Genomic DNA, 22,685 nt, shown 5'->3' with positions numbered 1-22,685 from the left:
AATCGCCACTCACACGGGGTGTGTCTGACGTGAATATGAGTGATCGCCGAGCACAGGGCGTGTCTCTGACGTGACTTATCAGCAATCGCCGCTCGCAGGCGTGTCTTGACGTGACTTATTAGCGATCGCCAATGTCGGGCGTGACTCTGACATAACTATCAGCAATCGCGCTCGCCGGGCGTGTTTGTTATGTGACGTATGAGCAATGCCAATAATTGGGCGTGTCTGTGACATAACTTATCAGCAATCGCCGCTCGCGGGCGTGTCTGTGACGTGAAGTATTAGCGATCGCCAGTGTCAGGGCGTGACTGTTTTGTTGACTTATCAGCAATCGCCGCTCGCCGGGCGTGTCTTGACGTGAAGTATTAGCGATCGCCAGTGTCAGGCGTGACTTTGTGACTTATCAGCAATCGCCGCTCGCGGGCGTGTCTGTGACGTGACTTATAGAGATCGCATGTCAGGGCGTGACTGTCATGTGACTTATCAGCAATCGCCCTCGCAGGCTGTGTTTGTTATGTGAAGTATGAGCAATGCCAATAATTGGGCGTGTCTGTGACAAAAACATATCAGCAATCGCCACTCACACGGGTGTGTCTGACGTGAAGTATGATGATCGCGATCACAGGGCGTGTCTCTGACGTGACTTATCAGCAATCCCGCTCGCCAGGCGTGTCTGTGACGTGACATAGCGATCGCCAATTGTCAGGGCGTGACTCTACATAACTTATCAGCAATCGCACGCTCGCCGGGCGTGTTTGTTATGTGACGTATGAGCAATTGCCAATAATTGGGCGTGTCTGTGACATAACTTATCAGCAATCGCCACTCACACGGGGTGTGTCTGACGTGAAGTATGAGCTATCGCCGAGCACAGGGCGTGTCTCTGATGTGATGTCAAATGTCAATTCCAGACTCGTCTCTCTCCTGTGATGTCAAATATCAATACCAGACTCACCTCTCTGCTGTGATGTCAAATATCAATGCCAGATTCGAATCTCTACTGTGATGTCAAATATCAATGCCAGATTCGCCTCTCTGCTGTGATTTCAAATATCAATGCCAGAGTTTTTGTTATTGCGTTCTCTCTGCTGTGATGTCACATATCAATACAGACTTGTCTGTCTGCTGTGATGTCAAATATCAATACCAGACTTGTCTGTCTGCTGTGATGTCAAATATCAATACCAGACTCGTCTCTCTCCTGTGATGTCAAATATCAATACCAGACTCACCTCTCTGCTGTGATGTCAAATATCAATGCCAGATTCGCCTCTCTGCTGTGATTCAAATATCAATACCAGACTTGTTTCTCTGCTGTGATGTCAAATATCAATACCAGACTTGTCTCTCTGCTGTGATGTCAAATATCAATACCAGACTCGCGTCTCTTCTGTGAATTCAAATATCAATGCCAGACAAGACTGTCTGCTGTGATGTCAAATATCAATACCAGACTTGTCTCTCTGCTGTGATGTCAAATATCAAAACCAGAATCATGATTATGAAATCTGGAGGGAACCTCCAGGTTTCCACGCCTGCTGTGATGGATGCTTACAAGCGGGCGAGATGGATATCAGAGTGCAGGAGCCCAGGAACAGGTCCAAGAACTGAAACATAAGGAGATTGGAAAGAAAGCGTTGTGAATTTGGAGGGAACCTCCAGCTTTCCACGCCTGCTGTGATGGATGCTTACAAGCGGGTGAGATGGTTCTTTTTCTAACTTCGCTCGGTCTTTCACTATGGGAATCGCCTCGGCGTGACCAACTACGGAAGCTCCAGTGACACCACGTCTGTCTCTGACAGACCTGTCGAGCCGTGCTCAGGGCTCCGCCCCCTCATACTAACACGGCCGACCAGCTCCTCCTAACTCATTCTCGCTTTCTTCCCGTGAGAAACTACTTTGAGCTCCCTCAGCGCATCCAGGCTAACTTGATTAGCTGCTTAACAGTTCTCAGGCGTCCCGTGTAGGAGTACGTCGCCAAACGCAGTTTTTCCGGTTCCAGTTTGGATCGTGCTGAGTAAGTCCTTCGAAAGAAGTGTACTTAGAGTTGCACTGTGGAACAGCAACCGCGTCAGGCGAGCTGTCCCAGCGGTTCCTGGTTTTAGTTAGCGAGGTAGCCGACGTTGTGTAACTCGGGCTAACGCGTTACGGCGAGCTGTTCGTTCAGTGTCCGGCTAGCATTAACTTGTTAGCAGGCCACGAACAACATTAGCGTCTCACTAGCATTAGCTTGTTAGTCGACCTAGGGCTCAGTTAGCATTAAGTTGCTAACGATATTGGCTAGAGGAGTGCAGCTAACGTGTCACGACGAGCTGACTCCCGCGGTGACTAGCTCGGATTTAACACCCGCCGCTAGTCCTAGCTACTTACGGGCTAACGTGTTGAGACAAGCCTGGTGTAGCCTAGTCTCACCAACTTTCCGCTAACCATGTCGACGGCTCCTACTCCCGCCAAAAGGTCGGAGCCGAAGCCAAAGAGGCTGCATCCCGCCCGTGCCCCGCATCATGCGGTGCCACCATCTCGGGCAGGGACCCTCATCCAATGTGCATCGTCTGTATGGGTGCCAAGCATGCTCAGGCTTCACTGGCGGACCCTCAGGGATGCCCACACTGTGCGTTGATGCCAGAGAAAGTCCTGGAAAGGAGGCTGAGAGTAGCAGTAACGAACAGTCAGGACCCCTGCCTGTCGGCCGCTACTGCTACGAGCGATATCCATCATCCGCGAGCCTCCACAAGCTGGGCGGACATGATGGAAGAAGAGTCCCGCTCATGCCCCCATCGTTCGAGGACCTCCTCGATCAAAACGTGGGCGGGCCGGGTGGCGAGGACGCGGAGGGCGATGCCGACTCCGACCTCCTCGACATGGAGGACATGGATGAGGAACAGGAGGATGACTCCACCTTTCCTCCCCAGCAGTCCAGGCCACCGAGTGGGGCTGAAGTTGCACCCCCGGTGGACAGTAATTTGTACGAGGTCTGCAAACGGGCTGCTGCCAAGCTAGGCATCCCATGGCCAGCCGCCCAGGATGCCGAAGGGGCAGAACGCGACCTGTATGACGGCAAGAGGCTCCCACCAGCCTTGCCGCCATCGAAGCAGCTTCTGCCAGCAGTCCCGGCCTGCATGAAAGAAATGAGTCGCTATTGGTCAAGCCCTTTTAAAAGCAAGCTTCCGACCAAGGGCTGCTCCAAGCTTGAGATCCAGGGGATGGGTGAACTGGGGCTGACCGAACCCCCAGCAGTGGAGCCTTCAGTGGCGTATCACCTTCACCCTAACCGCAGGGCAATCTCAGCTTCTTCTAGTGTTTCTTTGCCCAACAAGATAGATCGCCTGAGGCGATCTATCTATCAAAGGATGTACAAATATGCTGCACAGTCAGTATGCTCGCTTAATGCAGTCACACAGCTATCAGCATATCAGGCAGAAATTCTGGAAGACATGGGCCGTGAGCTTGACTCGGGTTCCCCGAACCCAGCCCTCTGGGATGAAATCTGCGTGGTTAATGATCTCATTCTTCGCTCCTCCAGGGGAGCAGTCCAAGGGTGTGGCCGCGTTATGGGCCTTGCAGTCTCGGGTGAGAGAGCCTTGTGGCTAAACCTGTCAGGCCTAGGTGATGCTCAGAGGGCTGAGGTAATGGATGCAGCCTATGACCCAACCAAGGGTCTCTTTGGCCCAGCCTGGAGAGAATGAGAGAAACAAGCACCCGCAGAAAGCAGGAGGGAGAAGCATTCAACCTCTGCTTACCCAGAAACCTAACTCTCAGCCCCAGCAGGTGCCAAGAGCTGGCTTTGCCGCAACAGCAGCAGCTGTGAGAGGGAGACAGAGTGGGGTCAGAATGCAGAGAGGAGCAGGAGGCCAGCAGGGTGCCCACCAGGCCAAGGTAGAGAACCAAAGACCTTGGGGCAAGCATTCCTTTGCAGCGGCTGCTGCAAAGAACAAGCCGTCACACCCCGGAGAGGGGAAAAAGAAGCGGTCAGCCTAGCACACCTGCAACGTTCTGTGTCACCCCTCTCTTCTCCCCCAAAGAGAAGGAAGGTGTTAGAAGGGGTAACCAAATCACTCCAAGGTTCAGGGTCTCCAGAAGTTTCCAGTTCACCAGGAGCACCCTCTCAGTCTCCTCCTCCAGTTCAGGGAGGACAGACTTGTGGACAAATGGCGCAGTGTCATCAAGCACTCCTAAGAACTCTGTCTGTGTCACCAAGCACTGCCCAGAGTCACCAGACACTTCACTGTGGTTGGGGGTAACAAAAGAAATAAAACGTGCATTTCTGCAGCCAGGCAGTTTGCCAAGGGCAGAATGTCCCCCCAGTTTCAAAATAAAAACAAAAGAAATCACTGCCATTTGTCTTTGTTCCCAGCGGGGGGAGCTCACGCTCTTCCCGAGGGGGAGAGCCCCAACTCCTTCCGGGAGACAGGGGTGACGTCACGCTACTGCGTCTTCAGAGGCCCGCTCACAGCGCGGCTGGAGCGGTGGCGCGCATGCGCAGTTCATCCCTGGGTCTTGTCAACCATTTCCCAGGGTTACAGACTACAGTTTGCGGTAAAACCACCGAGATTCGGCGGAGTGTTGGCTTCGGTGGCCAGTGGCGACTCAGCGAATGTGCTGAAAGAGGAAATATTCTCCCTGTTACACAAAAAGGCGATCAGAGCGGTTCCGAGCGAAGAAGCTCAGCAGGGCTTTTACTCCCGCTATTTCCTCATCCCGAAAAAGGACGGAACGTCGCTCCGTCCTATTCTGGATCTGCGTGTGTTAAACAAGCATTTGAGAAAGTACACGTTCAGAATGCTCACACACAAGACGCGTTGTCGCTCAATTCACACAGGCGATTGGTTTGTTACAATCGACCTATCAGACGCATATTTTCACATCGCCATTTATCCTGCACACAGGAAATATCTCAGGTTCGCTTATCAGAGAGTAGCGTACGAGTTTCAAACTATCCCATTCGGGCTATCCTTAGCCCCAAGGGTGTTCAGCAAATGTGTGGAAGCAGCGCTGTCTCCGTTAAGGAACAGCAGGATCAGAATATTCTCTTACATAGACGATTATCTAATATGCTCACGATCGCGCGAGCAGGCGATCAAAGACTCCGAGGTGGTAGTGAATCACCTCACGGAGCTTGGGTTCACAATCAACCTGGAAAAGAGCCACTTGGAACCCGCACAGTTTATAGAGTATCTGGGGCTCAGAATAGACTCCATCTCTTATCGTATGGCACTTTCAGAGCGGAGGATCGCATCCTTCACTCACTGTCTTTCCCGTTTTCAGCTGGGGAAAGTCGTGCGGTTCCGACTCTGTCTCCGCCTCCTCGGCCTCATGGCCTCGGTGATATCGGTGGTACATTTGGGGCTGCTTATGATGAGAGATTTTCAGTGGTGGGTCGCTTCTCTGCAGCTGTGCCCTCGCCGACATCTCAGTCATGGTGTAAAAATAACGCAGCCGTGTATCGCGGCTCTCCGGCCTTGGAGGAGCCCGACAGCTCTCGCTGCGGGGGTACCTCCCGGGGCAGTGTCTTCCAGGGTGACGCTGACCACAGATGCATCCCTGTCAGGCTGGGGTGCAACTATGATGGGCAGAGCAGTGAATGGCGTTTGGTCACAGAGACTCGCTCTGAATCACATAAATGTGCTGGAGCTCCGCGCGGTGCTCCTAGCCTTACGGCATTTTCTGCCATATCTCCGGGGACAACATGTTTTAGTGAAAACAGACAACTCCACTGTAGTTGCTTATATCAACCGCCAGGGCGGCACCCGTTCCCGGCAGCTACACAGGTTAGCCAGGGAAATAATTGTGTGGAGCAGCACTCGGCTCCTCTCCCTTCGGCCAACTCACGTGCCAGGAATTCTGAACAGGGGGCGGACCTCCTGTCCAGAGGAAATCCACTGTTCGGAGAATGGAGGCTTCACCCACAGGTGGTGGAGCAGATTTGGCAGAGATACGGCCAGGCTGCCGTAGATCTCTTCGCCTCACGAGAAAACACACAGTGCCCTCTGTTTTTCTCCCTATCAGACGCAGATGCGCCACTGGGCGTGGATGCGCTGGCCCATCCATGGCCAAAAACTCTGCTGTATGCTTTCCCTCCCCTCAGCCTGATCTCCTCAACACTGATCAGAGTGAGGGATCAGAGGCTGTCACTGATCTTAATAGCTCCACGGTGGCCATCCAAACACTGGATAGCAGAAATCATCCAGCTTCTGGTGGACGAGCCATGGCCACTCCCCATCCACAGGACCTTCTGTCTCAGGCGCGTGGGGAGATATACCATCCCCATCCAGAACAGGTTGCTCTCTGGGCCTGGCCCGTGAGAGGTGGAATTTGAAGGCAGCAGGCATGCCTCCGAAGGTTATTGAAACCATTCAGAATGCCAGAGCCTCCTCCACTCGTTCCATTTACAGCAGTAAATGGTGTGTTTTTGGGGAGTGGTGCCATGAAAAGCAGATTATCCCTTTTCAGTGTTCAGTGGTGGAGCTGTTGTGTTTTCTTCAGGACTTGCTGGACAAAAGGAGAGCTTTTTCCACCATAAAGGTCTATTTAGCAGCTATTTCAGCCTGCCACGTGGGTTTTGGTGATAAACCTGCTGGTCAGCACCCCCTCGTATGTCGCTTCATGAGAGGGGCGCGTCGAACGCTCCCAGTTTCTAGACCACTGGTCCCTTTATGGGATCTGTCAGTCGTTTTGGACGCCCTCTCCCACCACCCCTTTGAGCCCATTGGGGCAGTGGGGTTGAAGTTTCTCTCTCTTAAAACCACTCTGCTGTTGGCTCTAACCACAGCCAAGCGAGTTAGTGAATTACAGGCTCTGTCTATTCACCCCTCTTGTCTACAGCTGGCCCCAGGACTGACTAAAGCACGCCTGAGGCCTAACCCTGCCTTTGTCCCTAAAGTGTTGGAAACGTCATACAGGTGCTCTACAGTAGAGCTCCTGGCTTTTCACCCCCTCCATTCTCTTCAGAGACGGAGCAGAGGCTGAACACTTTGTGCCCTGTGCGGGCGTTGGGGACTTATCTTGACAGAACAGCTGGATTCAGGAAGTCGGATCAGCTGTTTGTTTCCTGGGCCTCCCCTCACAAGGGCAGGCCCTTATCACGCCAGAGGCTAGCTCATTGGATTGTAGAGGCCATAGCTCTGGCTTATAGCTGTAAGGGCTCGCAGGCCCCCCGGGACTTCGAGCTCACTCCACTAGGGGTGTGGCCACATCCTGGGCTTTGTTCAGAGGTGTATCAGTCCAGGATATTTGTGCGGCAGCAAGCTGGGCTACGCCGCACACGTTTGTCCGGTTTTATCGGCTGGATGTTGCACAGTCATCCCTGGCTCAGGCAGTGCTGGATTCTGGTGCCTCAGGTTCGACCTGAGATCCTGGAGTAGTACTGGAGTGTGGCTTCGGGAGCTGGCACAATCCGGGAGTGGGCCATATCTCCCATAGTGAAACACCGAGCGAAGTTAGAAAAAGAACGTTGGGTTACTTAACGTAATCCCTGGTTCTTTGATAACAGAGTGAGGTGTTTCACCAACACTTCCTCCTTGCTTAGGCACGGAAAGAAATCTGCTTGGAATGAGATAGGAGGAGCTGGTCGGCCGTGTTAGTATGAGGGGCGGAGCCCTGAGCACGGCTCGACAGGTATGTCAGAGACAGACGTGGTGTCATTGGAGCTTCCGTAGTTGGTCACGCCGAGGCGATTCCCATAGTGAAACACCTCACTCTGTTATCAAAGAACCAGCGTTTACGTTAAGTAACCCAATGATATCAGAGTGCAGGAGCCCAGGAACAGATCCAAGACCTGAAACATAAGGAGATTGGAAAGAAAGCGTTGTGAAATCTGGAGGAAACCTCCAGGTTTCCACGCCAGCTGTGATGGATGCTTAGAAGCGGGTGAGATGGATATCAGAGTGCAGGAGCCCAGGAACAGATCCAAGACCTGAAACACAAGGAGAGTGGAAAGAAAGCGTTGTGAAATCTGGAGGAAACCTCCAGGTTTCCACGCCGGATGTGATAGATACTTACAAGCGGGTGAGATGGATATCAGAGTGCAGGAGCCCAGGAAGAGATCCAAGACCTGAAACATAAGGACATTGAAAGAAAGCGTTGTGAAATCTGGAGGGAACCTCCAGGTTTCCACGCCAGCTGTGACGCACACTTACAAGCGGGTGAGATAGATACCAGTGTGCAGGAGCCCAGGAAGAGATCCAAGACCTGAAACATAAGGAGAGTGGAAAGAAAGCGTTGTGCAATCTGGAGGGAACCTCCAGGTTTCCACGCCGGCTGTGACGGACACGTAGAAGCAAGTGAGATGGAAACCAGTGTGCAGGAGCCCAGGAACAGATCCAAGAACTGAAACATAAGGAGATTGAAAAAGAAAGCGTTGTGAAATCTGGAGGGAAACCTCCAGGTTTCCACGCCGGCTGTGATGGATACTTACAAGCGGGTGAGATGGATATCAGTGTGCAGGAGCCCAGGAAGAGATCCAAGACCTGAAACATAAGTGGAGTGGAAAGAAAGCGTTGTGCAATCTGGAGGGAACCTCCAGGTTTCCACGCCGGCTGTGACGGACACTTAGAAGCGGATGAGATGGATATCAGAGTTCAGGAGCCCAGGAACAGGTGAAAGACTTGAAAGATAAGGAGATTGAAAAGAAAGCGTTGTGAAATCTGGAGGGAACCTCCAGGTTTCCACGCCGGCTGTGATGGATACTTACAAGCGGGTGAGATGGATATCAGAGTGCAGGAGCCCACAAACAGATCCAAGACCTGAAACACAAGGAGAGTGGAAAGAAAGCGTTGTGCAATCTGGAGGGAACTTCCAGGTTTCCACGCTGGATGTGACGGACACTTAGAAGCGGGTGAGATGGATATCAGTGTGCAGGAGCCCACAAAGAGATCCAAGACCTGAAACTCAAGGAGAGTGGAAAGAAAGCGTTGTGCAATCTGGAGGGAACCTCCAGGTTTCCACGCTGGTTGTGACGGACACTTAGAAGCGGGTGAGATGGATATCAGAGTGCAGGAGCCCAGGAACAGATCCAAGACCTGAAACATAAGTGGAGAGTGGAAAGAAAGCATTGTGAAATCTGGAGGGAACCTCCAGGTTTCCACGCTGGTTGTGAAGGACACTTACAAGCGGGTGAGATAGATATCACAGTGCAGGATCCCAGGAAGAGATCCAAGACCTGAAACATAAGGAGAGTCGAAAGAAAGCGTTGTGCAATATGGAGGGAACCTCCAGGTTTCCACGCCGGCTGTGATGGATACTCACAAGCGGGTGAGATGGATATCAGTGTGCAGGAGCCCACAAACAGATCCAAGACCTGAAACACAAGGAGAGTGGAAAGAAAGCGTTGTGAAATCTGGAAGGAACCTCCAGGTTTCCACGCCGGCTGTGACGCACACTTACAAGCGGGTGAGATAGATATCAGAGTGCAGGAGCCCACAAACAGATCCAAGACCTGAAACATAAGGAGATTGGAAAGAAAGCGTTGTGAAATCTGGAGGGAACCTACAGGTTTCCACGAGGCTGTAATGGATAGTTACAAGCGGGTGAGATGGATATCAGAGTGCAGGAGCCCAGGAAGAGATCCAAGACCTGAAACACAAGGAGATTGAAAAGACAGCGTTGTGAAATCTGGAGGGAACCTCCAGGTTTCCACGCCGGCTGTGACGCACACTTACAAGCGGGTGAGATAGATATCAGAGTGCAGGAGCCCACAAACAGATCCAAGACCTGAAACATAAGGAGAGTGGAAAGAAAGCGTTGTGCAATTGGAGGGAACCTCCAGGTTTCCAGCCGGCTGTGACGGACACTTAGAAGCAGGTGAGATGGATATCAGAGTGCAGGAGCCCAGGAAGAGATCCAAGACCTGAAACACAAGGACATGAAAAGAAAGCGTTGTGAAATCTGGAGGGAACCTCCAGGTTTCCACGCCGGCTGTGACGGACACTTAGAAGCGGGTGAGATGGATATCAGAGTGCAGGAGCCACAAACAGATCCAGACCTGAAACACAAGGAGAGTGGAAAGAAAGCGTTGTGCAATTTGGAGGGAACCTCCAGGTTTCCACGCCGGCTGTGACGCACACTTACAAGCGGGTGAGATGGATATCAGTGTGCAGGAGCCCAGGAACAGATCCAAGACCTGAAACATAAGTGGAGTGGAAAGAAAGCATTGTGAAATCTGGAGGGAACCTCCAGGTTTCCACGCTGGTTGTGACGGACACTTACAAGCGGGTGAGATGGATATCAGAGTGCAGGAGCCCAGGAACAGATCCAAGACCTGAAACATAAGGAGATTGGAAAGAAAGCGTTGTGAAATCTGGAGGAACCTCCAGGTTTCCACGAGGCTGTAATGGATAGTTACAAGCGGGTGAGATGGATATCAGAGTGCAGGAGCCCAGGAAGAGATCCAAGACCTGAAACACAAGGAGATTGAAAGAAAGCGTTGTGAAATCTGGAGGAACCTCCAGGTTTCCACGCCGGCTGTGACGCACACTCACAAGCGGGTGAGATGGATACCAGTGTGCAGGAGCCCAGGAACAGATCCAAGACATGAAACACAAGGAGAGTGGAAAGAAAGCGTTGTGCAATTTGGAGGGAACCTCCAGGTTTCCACGCCGGGTGTGACGGACACTTAGAAGCGGGTGAGATGGATATCAGAGTGCAGGAGCCACAAACAGATCCAAGACCTGAAACACAAGGAGAGTGGAAAGAAAGCGTTGTGAAATCTGGAGGGAACCTCCAGGTTTCCACGCTGGTTGTGACGGACACTTACAAGCGGGTGAGAGAGACATCAGAGTGCAGGAGCCCAGGAAGAGATCCAAGACCTGAAACACAAGGAGAGTGGAAAGAAAGCGTTGTGAAATCTGGAGGGAACCTCCAGGTTTCCACGCCGGCTGTGACGGACACTTAGAAGCGGGTGAGATGGATATCAGTGTGCAGGAGCCCACAAACAGATCCAAGACCTGAAACATAAGTGGAGTGGAAAGAAAGCGTTGTGAAATCTGGAGGGAACCTCCAGGTTTCCACGCCGGCTGTGACGGACACTTAGAAGCGGGTGAGATGGATATCAGAGTGCAGGAGACCACAAACAGATCCAAGACCTGAAACACAAGGAGAGTGGAAAGAAAGCGTTGTGAAATCTGGAGGGAACCTCCAGGTTTCCACGCTGGTTGTGACGGACACTTACAAGCGGGTGAGAGAGACATCAGAGTGCAGGAGCCCAGGAAGAGATCCAAGACCTGAAACACAAGGAGAGTGGAAAGAAAGCGTTGTGAAATCTGGAGGGAACCTCCAGGTTTCCACGCCGGCTGTGACGGACACTTAGAAGCGGGTGAGATGGATATCAGTGTGCAGGAGCCCACAAACAGATCCAAGACCTGAAACACAAGGAGAGTGGAAAGAAAGCGTTGTGAAATCTGGAGGGAACCTCCAGGTTTCCACGCTGGTTGTGACGGACACTTAGAAGCGGGTGAGATGGATATCAGAGTGCAGGAGCCCAGGAAGAGATCCAAGACCTGAAACACAAGGAGAGTGGAAAGAAAGCGTTGTGCAATCTGGAGGGAACCTCCAGCTTTCCACGCTGGTTGTGACGGACACTTGCAAGCGGGTGAGATAGATATCAGAGTGCAGGAGCCCAGGAAGAGATCCAAGACCTGAAACACAAGGAGAGTGGAAAGAAAGCGTTGTGCAATCTGGAGGGAACTTCCAGGTTTCCACGCCGGCTGTGACGGACACTTAGAAGCGGGTGAGATGGATATCAGTGTGCAGGAGCCCACAAACAGTCCAAGACTGAAACACAAGGAGAGTGGAAAGAAAGCGTTGTGCAATCTGGAGGGAACTTCCAGGTTTCCACGCTGGCTGTGACGGACACTTAGAAGCGGGTGAGATGGATATCAGTGTGCAGGAGCCCACAAACAGATCCAAGACCTGAAACACAAGGAGAGTGGAAAGAAAGCGTGTGAAATCTGGAGGGAACCTCCAGGTTTCCACGCCGGCTGTGACGGACACTTAGAAGCGGTGAGATGGATATCAGAGTGCAGGAGCCCAGGAACAGATCCAAGACCTGAAACACAAGGAGAGTGGAAAGAAAGCGTTGTGCAATCTGGAGGGAACCTCCAGGTTTCCACGCTGGTTGTGACGGACACTTACAAGCGGGTGAGATAGACATCAGAGTGCAGGAGCCCAGGAAGAGATCCAAGACCTGAAACACAAGGAGAGTGGAAAGAAAGCGTTGTGAAATCTGGAGGGAACCTCCAGGTTTCCACGCTGGTTGTGACGGACACTTAGAAGCGGGTGAGATGGATATCAGAGTGCAGGAGCCCAGGAAGAGATCCAAGACCTGAAACACAAGGAGATTGGAAAGAAAGCATTGTGAAATCTGGAAGGAACCTCCAGGTTTCCACGCCGGCTGTGACGACACTTACAAGCGGGTGAGATGGATATCAGAGTGCAGGAGCCCAGGAACAGATCCAAGACCTGAAACACAAGGAGATTGGAAAGAAAGCGTTGTGAAATCTGGAGGGAACCTCCAGGTTTCCACGCCGGCTGTGACGGACACTTAGAAGCGGGTGAGATGGATATCAGAGTGCAGGAGCCCAGGAAGAGATCCAAGACCTGAAACACAAGGAGAGTGGAAAGAAAGCGTCGTGAAATCTGGAGGGAACCTCCAGGTTTCCACGCCGGCTGTGACGGACACTTAGAAGCGGGTGAGATGGATATCAGAGTGCAGGAGCCCAGGAAGAGATCCAAGACCTGAAACACAAGGAGATTGGAAAGAAAGCATTGTGAGATCTGGAGGGAACCTCCAGGTTTCCACGTCGGCTATGATGGACACTTGAAGCGGGTGAGATGGATATCAGTGTGCAGGAGCCCAGGAAAAGATCCAAGACCTGAAACATAAGTAGAGTGGAAAGAAAGCGTTTTGAAATCTGGAGGGAACCTCGAGGTTTCCACGCCGGCTGTGACGGACACTTAGAAGCGGGTGAGATAGACATCAGAGTGCAGGAGCCCAGGAAGAGATCCAAGACCTGAAACACAAGGAGAGTGGAAAGAAAGCGTTGTGAAATCTGGAGGGAACCTCCAGCTTTCCACGCTGGTTGTGACGGACACTTAGAAGCGGGTGAGATGGATATCAGAGTGCAGGAGCCCAGGAACAGATCCAAGACCTGAAACACACAGAGAGTGGAAAGAAAGCATTGTGCAATCTGGAGGGAACCTCCAGGTTTCCACACTGGTTGTGACGGACACTTACAAGCGGGTGAGATGGATATCAGAGTGCAGGAGCCCAGGAAGAGATCCAAGACCTGAAACACAAGGCGATTGGAAAGACAGCGTTGTGAAATCTGGAGGGAACCTCCAGGTTTCCACGCTGGTTGTGACGGACACTTAGAAGCGGGTGAGATGGATATCAGAGTGCAGGAGCCCAGGAAGAGATCCAAGACCTGAAACACAAGGAGATTGGAAAGAAAGCGTTGTGAAATCTGGAAGGAACCTCCAGGTTTCCACGCCGGCTGTGACGCACACTTACAAGCGGGTGAGATGGATACCAGTGAGCAGGAGCCCAGGAAGAGATCCAAGACCTGAAACACAAGGAGAGTGGAAAGAAAGCGTCGTGAAATCTGGAGGGAACCTCCAGGTTTCCACGCCGGCTGTGACGGACACTTAGAAGCGGGTGAGATGGATATCAGTGTGCAGGAGCCCAGGAAGAGATCCAAGACCTGAAACACAAGGAGAGTGGAAAGAAAGCGTCGTGAAATCTGGAGGGAACCTCCAGGTTTCCACGCCGGCTGTGACGGACACTTAGAAGCGGGTGAGATGGATATCAGTGTGCAGGAGCCCAGGAAGAGATCCAAGACCTGAAACATAAGGAGATTGGAAAGAAAGCGTCGTGAAATCTGGAGGGAACCCCAGGTTTCCACGAAGGCTGTAATGGATAGTTACAAGCGGGTGAGATGGATATCAGAGTGCAGGAGCCCAGGAAGAGATCCAAGACCTGAAACACAAGGAGAGTGGAAAGAAAGCGTCGTGAAATCTGGAGGGAACCTCCAGGTTTCCACGCCGGCTGTGACGGACACTTAGAAGCGGGTGAGATGGATATCAGTGTGCAGGAGCCCAGGAACAGATCCAAGACCTGAAACATAAGGAGATTGGAAACTAAGCGTTGTGAAATCTGGAGGGAACCTCCAGGTTTCCACGCCGGCTGTGACGGACACTTAGAAGCGGGTGAGATGGATATCAGAGTGCAGGAGCCCAGGAACAGATCCAAGACCTGAAACACAAGGAGAGTGGAAAGAAAGCGTTGTGAGATCTGGAGGGAACCTCCAGGTTTCCACGTCGGCTATGATGGACACTTGAAGCGGGTGAGATGGATATCAGTGTGCAGGAGCCCAGGAAAGATCCAAGACCTGAAACATAAGTAGAGTGGAAAGAAAGCGTTTTGAAATCTGGAGGGAACCTCCAGGTTTCCCCGCCGGCTGTGACGGACACTTAGAAGCGGGTGAGATAGACATCAGAGTGCAGGAGCCCAGGAACAGATCCAAGACCTGAAACATAAGTGGAGGGGAAAGAAAGCATTGTGAAATCTGGAGGGAACCTCCAGCTTTCCACGCTGGTTGTGACGGACACTTACAAGCGGGTGAGATGGATATCAGAGTGCAGGAGCCCAGGAACAGGTCCAAGACCTGAAACACAAGGAGAGTGGAAAGAAACCGTTGTGAAATCTGGAGGAAACCTTCAGGTTTCCACGCCGGCTGTGATGGATGCTTACAAGCGGGTGAGATAGATATCAGAGTGCAGGAGCCCAGAAACAGACCCAAGACCCTAAACACAAGGAGATTGGAAACAAAGCGTTGTGAAATCTGGAGGGAACCTACAGGTTTCCACACTGGATGTGATGGATGCTTACAAGCAGGTGAGATGGATATCAGAGTGCAGGAGCCCACGAACAGGTCCAACACCTGAAACATAAGGAGTTTGGAAAGAAAGCCTCCTGAATTCTTGAGATTTTTTAAAGATGCTTCATCTCCCAACCCAGAAGCTCCTTTAGCCCCCTGCGAATGCCCGCCGTTTGTTTTTTTTTTAGTTTAACTGATGAAGATTCATAAAAATGTAAAAAAAAATGCTGAGCAGGAGCTGAATAAAACTGGTTATACACTGTGTGATCTTTTCAGTCACGTTATTCAGCTTCTGCTCAAACTGCACGATTGATTCGCAGGGGTTAGAAGTTCGTAGGTAACGCTGGGCATACACTGTGCGATTTTTGGCTAATTTTGAGCCGAGTCTTTCAGTCATGCGACCGTTTTGGTGATCGGCCCGAGTTTTGCCTTCATCGTGCATCGTGTTGTATACATGGGGTAACAAGAAGCGATTAACACCTCGACCAGCTCCCGATCATCAATCTTTGGTCATAAGAAAATCAAGCCTGTTTGAAATCCTGTCGGCCATCGTGAGGGTCACTGCAGCCTCTCACACTGCGCACGCGCAAACACAGAAATGAAGGCGAAAAGACGGAGCAGCACAGTAGTGCAGCATGTGATCTGGACACAAGCGATGAAAGCACAACTTGTAGAACTTTTGCAAGCTCTTCCGAGCCTTTTCGATGTCTCCTCACAAAATTATCACGACCACAACAACCGTGAAAATATTTGAATGGACATTGCTGCTCAATCACAGCTGCCTGATAAATATTTTTCATTAGCAATTTAGCACAGTTGATGGTGGTGGTGTGTGTGTCTGTGTGAGTGAAAGACAGAGGGAGAGAGAGGGACAGATTGATGCTTATGCCGGGCTCACACTGTGCGATTTTTTCAGTCGCGCGATTCAGCTCCTGCTCAAACTGTACGATTGACTCGCAGGGGTTAGAAGTTCATAGGTCACGATGCAGGGTCTCACACTATACGGCCCGATGCTCTGATGCGACCTGAGTGCTCAAATTGTGCGTTCATAAAATGAAGGTTATAACAGAAATTCTGCCGCTCGCTCTGCCTCTCTGTCTTTCACTCACACAGACACGCACACCACCACCATCAACTTTATGAAAAACATTGATCAGGCAGCTGTGATTGAGCAGCAGTGTAGATCCAACTATTTTCACGGTTGTTGTGGTCGTGATAATTTTGTGAGGCCACATCGAAAAGGCTCGGGTGAGCTTTCCAAAGTTCTACAAGTTGTGCCTCCATCGCTTGTGTCCAGATCACACGCTGCACTGCCGTGCTGCGCCGTCTTTTTCGCTGACATTTGTGTTTGCGCGTGCGCAGTGTGAGAAGCTGCAGTGACACCCTCACGACGGTTGCGAGGATTTCAAACAGGTTTGAAATCCTCCCGACCAAGCGATTGATGATCGGGAGCTGGTCGTGAGGTGTTAATCGCTTCTCGTTACCCCACGTACACTACACGATGCACGAGGCACGATGAAGGACAAACTCGGGCCGATTGCCAAAACGGTCGCACGACTCAAAAATCGGCTCAAAAAGGGTCAAAAATCGCACAGTGTGAGCCCGGCATTAGTGTGAGCACTCAGGTCGCATCAGAGCATCGGGCGTATAGTGTGAGACCCTGCATCGTGACCTACGAACTTCTAACCCCTGCGAGTCAATCGTACAGTTTGAGCAGGCGCTGAATAACGCCACTGAAAAAATCGCACAGCGTATGCCCAAGGCTCCGCCGATGCTGATGGAAATGGACAAAACGTTAAGAAACGCAAAGCCAGAGGAACAGACTAACACACACTAATGCTGTTTTTGACTTCTATTTATGCCCTCAGTAGGCGTGACCTAACGGCCGCACTTCAAAGCACGGCCGCACTTCAAAGCACTCAGCCTTTTGACGCGTCATGTAATCTTCCTTCTAATGGCGCAACTCCTCCCACTCATTCATAATCCGACCTCCGCGTTTGCACTCGTCCTACAAGAGCTCCCAAATTTGAACATCATTGATGTTCATCGGATTTACAGAGTGACGACAAACCCCGTCAGCATGTTAGATAAAGGATTTAAGTTATATGCTGCATCATATATACACAACTACGAAGGTAAGAAAACGTAAATTAACCGACAAAGAAACGTTAGCTAACGTGAAATGCAAACACTACGCTACTCCGCTATGTGTTTCATTTGATGTCAATTCTCTACATTACATGTTTCCTTAAACGGTGTTTATAGTTGAGGTTTAACTAATGTCACTTTTGTTGTTAGACACTTTTATAATAGCGTTAGGTAGTTGGCTAACTAAGCAGGTAGTTAACTACCCAATGCTACTCTTGCTACGTGTAAAGTATATATGTTTAAGACGTGTTGACATGAGTAGTACAGAAATAATGCTAATGGTTCTTGTATCTTTATTCAGTATCCAAAAAAACACAGGTTGACAGGGGAGGTCGGTGTGAGAGCCCTGTGCTACAGGTCAATGAGGAAGAGTGAGGCACCACACAGACTAAGTGTAGGCAGGAAGCTGTGTAAAGTTGTTAATCCCTGTTCAGTGGGGTTCAGTTCATTTAAGCATTAGTTAAGTTCATTCCTGAAGGCCCATCAACTTGAATGTTTTCCTTGTCCCCCTGCTTTATCACACCTAATTTGACTAGTCAGATGTGTTTGGGTGATCAGAAACAAATTTACACCAAGTTAATACTGCAAATATACACAATCTAAGTTATTACAGTTATCAAGGATGGTTAAATTGTTTTAATAGGGAGAGAAGGAAACACTAAGCATTCAGGAGGGTAAGCCTGTAGGGGTCAGTAACCATAACACTGAACTATGTTCCTGTTCGGCTCTTCCATGAAGATGATGTTACATTTTTAATTTTAGTTCTTTCTTCTTAGATTAAGCTTCTGGATTCATCGCCAGTGCTCCTGTGTGGCAGGTGCTGTTATGTGCAATCACACAGTGGCACTGCTCTTCCAAACAGCACACTACTCACAACTCAGAGTGCCGGTTGTCCCCCTGTGCATAGCTGCACCGAATCTGAACAGCAATGGCACAAGCCACGGACAGTGGTAATTTAAATAAGGTTAAAGTTTTTGAATTAGACCATGTTTACATATGAACAGCAACACCATCCATAGTAAATGTGTCTTCTGTTAGGGTGTGAAGCCAGGACCTATCAACTCTATGATCTTCACTAAGCCGGTACCAAATAGGATGGCCCAGACTGGAGTACGGTAATTAGATTTGTAAAATTTGGTTTCCTGTGTTACAAATGCATGTTGCTATTTGTTCATACATGCATGTGTCAGAATAGGTATTAATATACATACAACATTACACTTTCTGAAGACGGCTAACTCAGTCATGTACATATATACATCCCAGTCTCTAACTTATGCACCACTGTTTCACACTTTTTAGTTTAGTTGTTGTTCAGTATAATAACCTTCTTCCTTACATTATTGTCATTGATGTTTTCTTTAGGAGTGGATTCTACAGAGGCATTGTGGGTCCATTACCAGATCCCTGACCTGACAAGCCCCTTGTGGAAAGTGCCTTTGGGCTGGTGCAGGAGGGCAGTGTTCTGTCATGTCAGCAGCCGGTTTTGACAACCCGGTACATCACACTACACCGTGATGCACCACCAACACCGCACTTGCCTCTGGAGGGGTACGACATCAAGGAAACCCTGCTCGCTCAGACAGCCTGTGATATTTTCTCAAACCGCTGCGCTGAACAAGTTTCCAAAGAACATGCTGTGTGACACAATAAATATCCTTTAACCTGTTAACCTGTGGCTTCTGGAAGAAACTCGGGTGAGTCAGTCACTGCAAACACATTTGTATCATCAAGTGTTTGTCAAATGAAAATGATATGTTTTTCTACACTTAGGATAATTTTCTATGTTGCAGTGCAGTAAAGTGCATGTTTCTTCTGTGTTCAATCATACATGTTCTAATTGTTATAAACAGAAAAAATCTTTTCTTACTTAACTGCTTGATTCTTAACTTGTTTAACTGAAACATGATGAAATGTCATAGTATTATTTTTTTTTTTAAATGTCCTTGGCAGTGCATGTGTCCGCATTGTAACTTACTAATAAAAAGTCCTGTGTGTACTTTGGTGTGTGTTTTATGTTATTTTATTGCAAATAAATAATAGTCATTTGATTTTACAGTTACACACAATCTTATATCTCTGGCATGGCATGGCAAGGCAATATCGGGTACATGCTATTTGAAACCTGACATTCCAGAGCAAAGCATGAAGCACACAGCACGTGGTCAACGTGACTCATATGGAGACTGACAACATTACAAGGAATAAAGGAAAATTGAGGACTTAGCCACAGAAAAGACTTTTTTCCTTTTTTGTTACAATAACTCGAAAAGGTCAACTATGATTTTTAAATTAATATCATAGGTGTGAGTTTAGAGTTCAGATTTTTTCTGCACATTCTTTTTTGTATTTAATTATGATGGTAAATACATTTTGCAACATATCTGCCTGCACTTGCACTTGCTCTTAAAGTAGGAACAGTTCACCTTTCCAGCTGTATTTTTAATATGATGAGTTTACTTTAATTGTTAGCCTATTGGTCAAAATGTATTGTTCTTCTGATTCATGTGTAATGCTTTTCTCAAATAATACATCCACATTTCAGCACGTAAGCAGCTGTTTGTCTCAGTATTACCTGATAACATACTGAGGCCTGCTGATCACGAAGTATGTGGGAAATAAAAGCATGTTAGGAAGAGACTAGGGCCATTTTCAGTTCGCGCCTGCTTTCTCTCCAACGCCTTGGCTCAAAGAATGTGCTGATGCTGAAGTTGACCTCGACCTTGTGAGCCAATTTTTGTTTCATGTCCCACTTCACATGCTGCAGATGCTCCTGCAGCTCAGTCTTCTCATTGTTTGCAGGGATAACCATTTCATTTGAGGAAGAGGAGCAGGAATGTAGTCCAAAGACAAATGGATGTGGAGAGGAACACTGGGACTTTCTCTCTTTCTATCTCTGTTTTTTTCAGTTGCTAGTTTCCCCTCAAGAGGAATGAGCTCATGTTTGTGGGCTCTGTTGCCACATGTTGTGGTTCACTTTCTAGAATAAGGATGAGTTAGTTCCTGGTCAGACCACAGAGAAGCAGCCAGAAAGAAAACGTGCTTCCCTGTCAAGAACAAACACAAAACATTTGCATGACTTAGTGTAATTACTTGAGTACAGAGATTAGACTTAAAGTAGGATCATAATAATTTGTGATTTTTAAAAAAATTATTGTCAAAGGGAACTTATTATGCTCATTTCCCTTTTTTAAAACAATTCCTGCATTTTACCAGAGCGGTTTTGCATGATTCACAGTTTTTAAAAAATCCTTAGCTTTTTGGCTGAGATGAGCATTTAGAGACATTCCATTCACCTGAAGTAATTTACAGCCAATAGTATAGCAAAACTGCCTGAACGAGGCATGACGGAGACACACTTTCGTGTTTTTTATGCAAAATTCAGACCCTACCTTCTGAATGTTGCTCATATTGTTTTTCCAGTCTTCTAATTTCCAATTTTGGTGAGCCTGTGCTGTCTTAGTTGACAGGAGTGGGACCTGATGTAGTCTTCTGCTGTTGTAGACCATCTGCTACAGGATTCAATGTGTTATTCAGAGATGTCTTTCTACACACCTTGGTTGATATGAGTGGTTATTTGAGTTATTTCTGCTTTCCTATTATCTTGAAGCAGTCTCGCCATTCTCCTCTGACATCAACAAGGCATTTTTACTCAAAGGACTGCTGCTCACTGCATATGTTCCTCTTTTTAATCCCCAGAGATGGTTGTGTGGGAAAATCCTAGCAGATCAACAGTTTCTGAAATACTCAGACCAGCCTGTCTTACACCAACAAATATGCAAAGTTTAAAGTTACCTAACTCACTTTTCTTCCCCAAAAAAGTATGTGGATCCTTTAATATAACTGGAAGAATTTCTATCCTGCTTGTTCAGAATCATTATTGCTTAGGAAAAGAAATGCACAGAGAATACTTTTGCTAAATGTAGTCTTTCGGTGAGGTTAGGATAGCACTTCAAGTGCAGCATCATCCTGGATTTAGGTGTCAAGACTGATATGCATCTTTCTCTCCCTGTGGCTTTTTACATCTGGAATCAAACAGAATTGCAACTCATGAAAGAATTGTTTCCATACAAACATGCAGACTGCCTTCCAGTTTAACTCCACTCCTCAGCTTGTATAAAACCCTTTATAGTTCACTCTGTCTCCCTGCCCCAAAAAGCCACAGTACAACCAGAGATTATATATGCCAAGTAATGAGATGAAGAATAGGGACGATGGCATGTGGAGTTGATGCTGAGGAGAATTTACAACATCTGCCTTCTTTGTTGTGGCAAATGCATGAGTTGGACCAATGTTTTGGTTAATTTCATGTCTGAACCAGACATGAAGAACCCTCGGTTTCTTGTTATGAAACTGAGTGCTCTTATGGGATGAACAAGAAAATAATCTCATATATTGTAATTCAGAAAAAAATGAGAAAATATATATATAAAAAAAAAGCCAAAAGAAAACACCGGTCATATCTTTAGAAAGCAACATTATGCCACAGACTGTCACTGTTGTGAGTCCATCCATTAGTTTGCAAAAACTTGTTATGAAGCCTCAAGCTGTGCACTTTTGCCGTGACAGTCTAGACATGTTGAATCTGGGATGTGACAAGTGAGTGTGGATTTCACTGTTTAATTGAGGCACACGCTCAAAGGCTTGCAAGTTGTCAGTTACACAAAGGAGAACATAATTTATACAATGAAAGTCACATTGTATTAAATAAGACTTGAAACTAGTGACTCTGGCCACGAATTCATCAGGAAAGTGTTTCCTGAGGTTGTGGATCAAAGTCTTTGTTTTCCAGACTTCCATAGAAGAAGAATTATTTTCGAAACCAAATGAGTTCCCTCCTCACGGCCATCAGGAATACTGAAAGCTGAATTACTGGCTTCACTTTCCAAACGCCAAAGCTACATTCATGTTTTATATGCAGTCTATGGTTCTGGCATTTATTGTTACTGTGACTGTGAAGCGTCCCTTGTGTTAACGGCACAAACTGCTGACAACAATCCATGAACGCTCCAACCTCCTGAAAGAATTCACTGTCAAAGTCTTGTGTTCATCTATGGTAGGTCAGCTACACAGTATTACACAGGTGGTTCTAATGTTAAAATCTTTCTCCTGAGATACAAAGTTTTGAATTATCATGTGCCATGATAACTTACAGATCTCACTGTGCCATATTATCCCAGTAGAGCACTTTGATCAACGACTACAGGCTTGCTTGTCGTTCCTAGAGCCTCTAAAAGTAGAATGCGAGGCAGAGCCTTCAAGTCTCAGGTTCCTTTGTAGAACCATTTACACTTTGGATTCAGGAGACAGACGTCCCTGTGTTTTTAAGGTTAGCCTTAAAGTGTTCCTTTTTGAAACATCACTTAGTTATGCATCTTACATCAGTCTGTTGGAGGCCTTCCCATGATGGACACAGCATTTCTTCTCCACGTGTCTAGTGCCACTGCTGAACGTCATTAACAATGCCCTCTCTCTCCTGTAGTCTGTGTTTTGTTGATCGTTCTCCTCTTTATGTTTTTCTTTAACCTAAGAGCTTGGTTCTGCTGAATGGTTCTTCCTATTAAATGGGAGTGATTTTTGACTCTCTTCTGTATTGTATGGCCTAGCTGATGAGGTGGGTGGTGTTATGCATTGGCTCTGTAACTGAACTAGCTAATTATTCTGTAT

The 22,685-nt window shown here is 48.4% G+C and overlaps 1 protein-coding gene and 1 long non-coding RNA gene across 4 annotated transcripts; one reads left to right on the top strand and one right to left on the bottom strand.

Annotated features, from left to right (window-relative positions):
• Positions 1 to 16,549: 16,549 nt before the first annotated feature.
• On the top strand, positions 16,550 to 19,017 carry LOC112845656 (uncharacterized). 2 transcript variants are annotated; one of them, XM_025905077.1, is made up of 5 exons: positions 16,550 to 17,005; positions 17,320 to 17,412; positions 17,795 to 17,968; positions 18,057 to 18,133; positions 18,384 to 19,017. In XM_025905077.1, exons 1-5 carry the CDS (start codon positions 16,976 to 16,978, stop codon positions 18,427 to 18,429), a joined length of 420 nt encoding a protein of 139 aa, XP_025760862.1. In that variant the 5' UTR covers positions 16,550 to 16,975; the 3' UTR covers positions 18,430 to 19,017. The 2 variants fall into 2 exon arrangements, with proteins under 2 accessions (XP_025760862.1, XP_025760863.1); XM_025905078.1 differs by lacking the exon at positions 17,320 to 17,412 and having other exon boundaries at positions 16,563 to 17,005.
• An 840-nt stretch (positions 19,018 to 19,857) lies between these two features.
• LOC112845655 (uncharacterized) lies at positions 19,858 to 22,329 on the bottom strand. Of its 2 annotated transcripts, XR_003218526.1 has the most exons (3): positions 20,823 to 22,329; positions 20,411 to 20,738; positions 19,858 to 20,065 (listed from the first exon to the last, which is right to left on the bottom strand). It is a non-coding gene; the product is annotated as an uncharacterized LOC112845655 (long non-coding RNA). The 2 variants fall into 2 exon arrangements; XR_003218525.1 differs by having other exon boundaries at positions 20,411 to 22,329.
• Between the last annotated feature and the right edge of the window lie 356 nt (positions 22,330 to 22,685).

This window comes from Oreochromis niloticus, unplaced genomic scaffold (assembly GCF_001858045.2).
Source record: "Oreochromis niloticus isolate F11D_XX unplaced genomic scaffold, O_niloticus_UMD_NMBU tig00008451_pilon, whole genome shotgun sequence".
Classification (NCBI taxonomy): domain Eukaryota; kingdom Metazoa; phylum Chordata; class Actinopteri; order Cichliformes; family Cichlidae; genus Oreochromis; species Oreochromis niloticus.
This window is presented reverse-complemented; position numbering and strand designations above follow the sequence as displayed.

Bases quoted from the DNA above. Each gene is read 5' to 3' on its own strand.
- LOC112845656 (XM_025905077.1), top strand. From the start codon at position 16,976: ATGCTGCATCATATATACACAACTACGAAG. The intron at 17,006-17,319 runs GTAAGAAAACGT...ATCTTTATTCAG, and splicing joins ATATATACACAACTACGAAG to TATCCAAAAAAACACAGGTT. The intron at 17,969-18,056 runs GTAATTTAAATA...GTCTTCTGTTAG, and splicing joins GGCACAAGCCACGGACAGTG to GGTGTGAAGCCAGGACCTAT.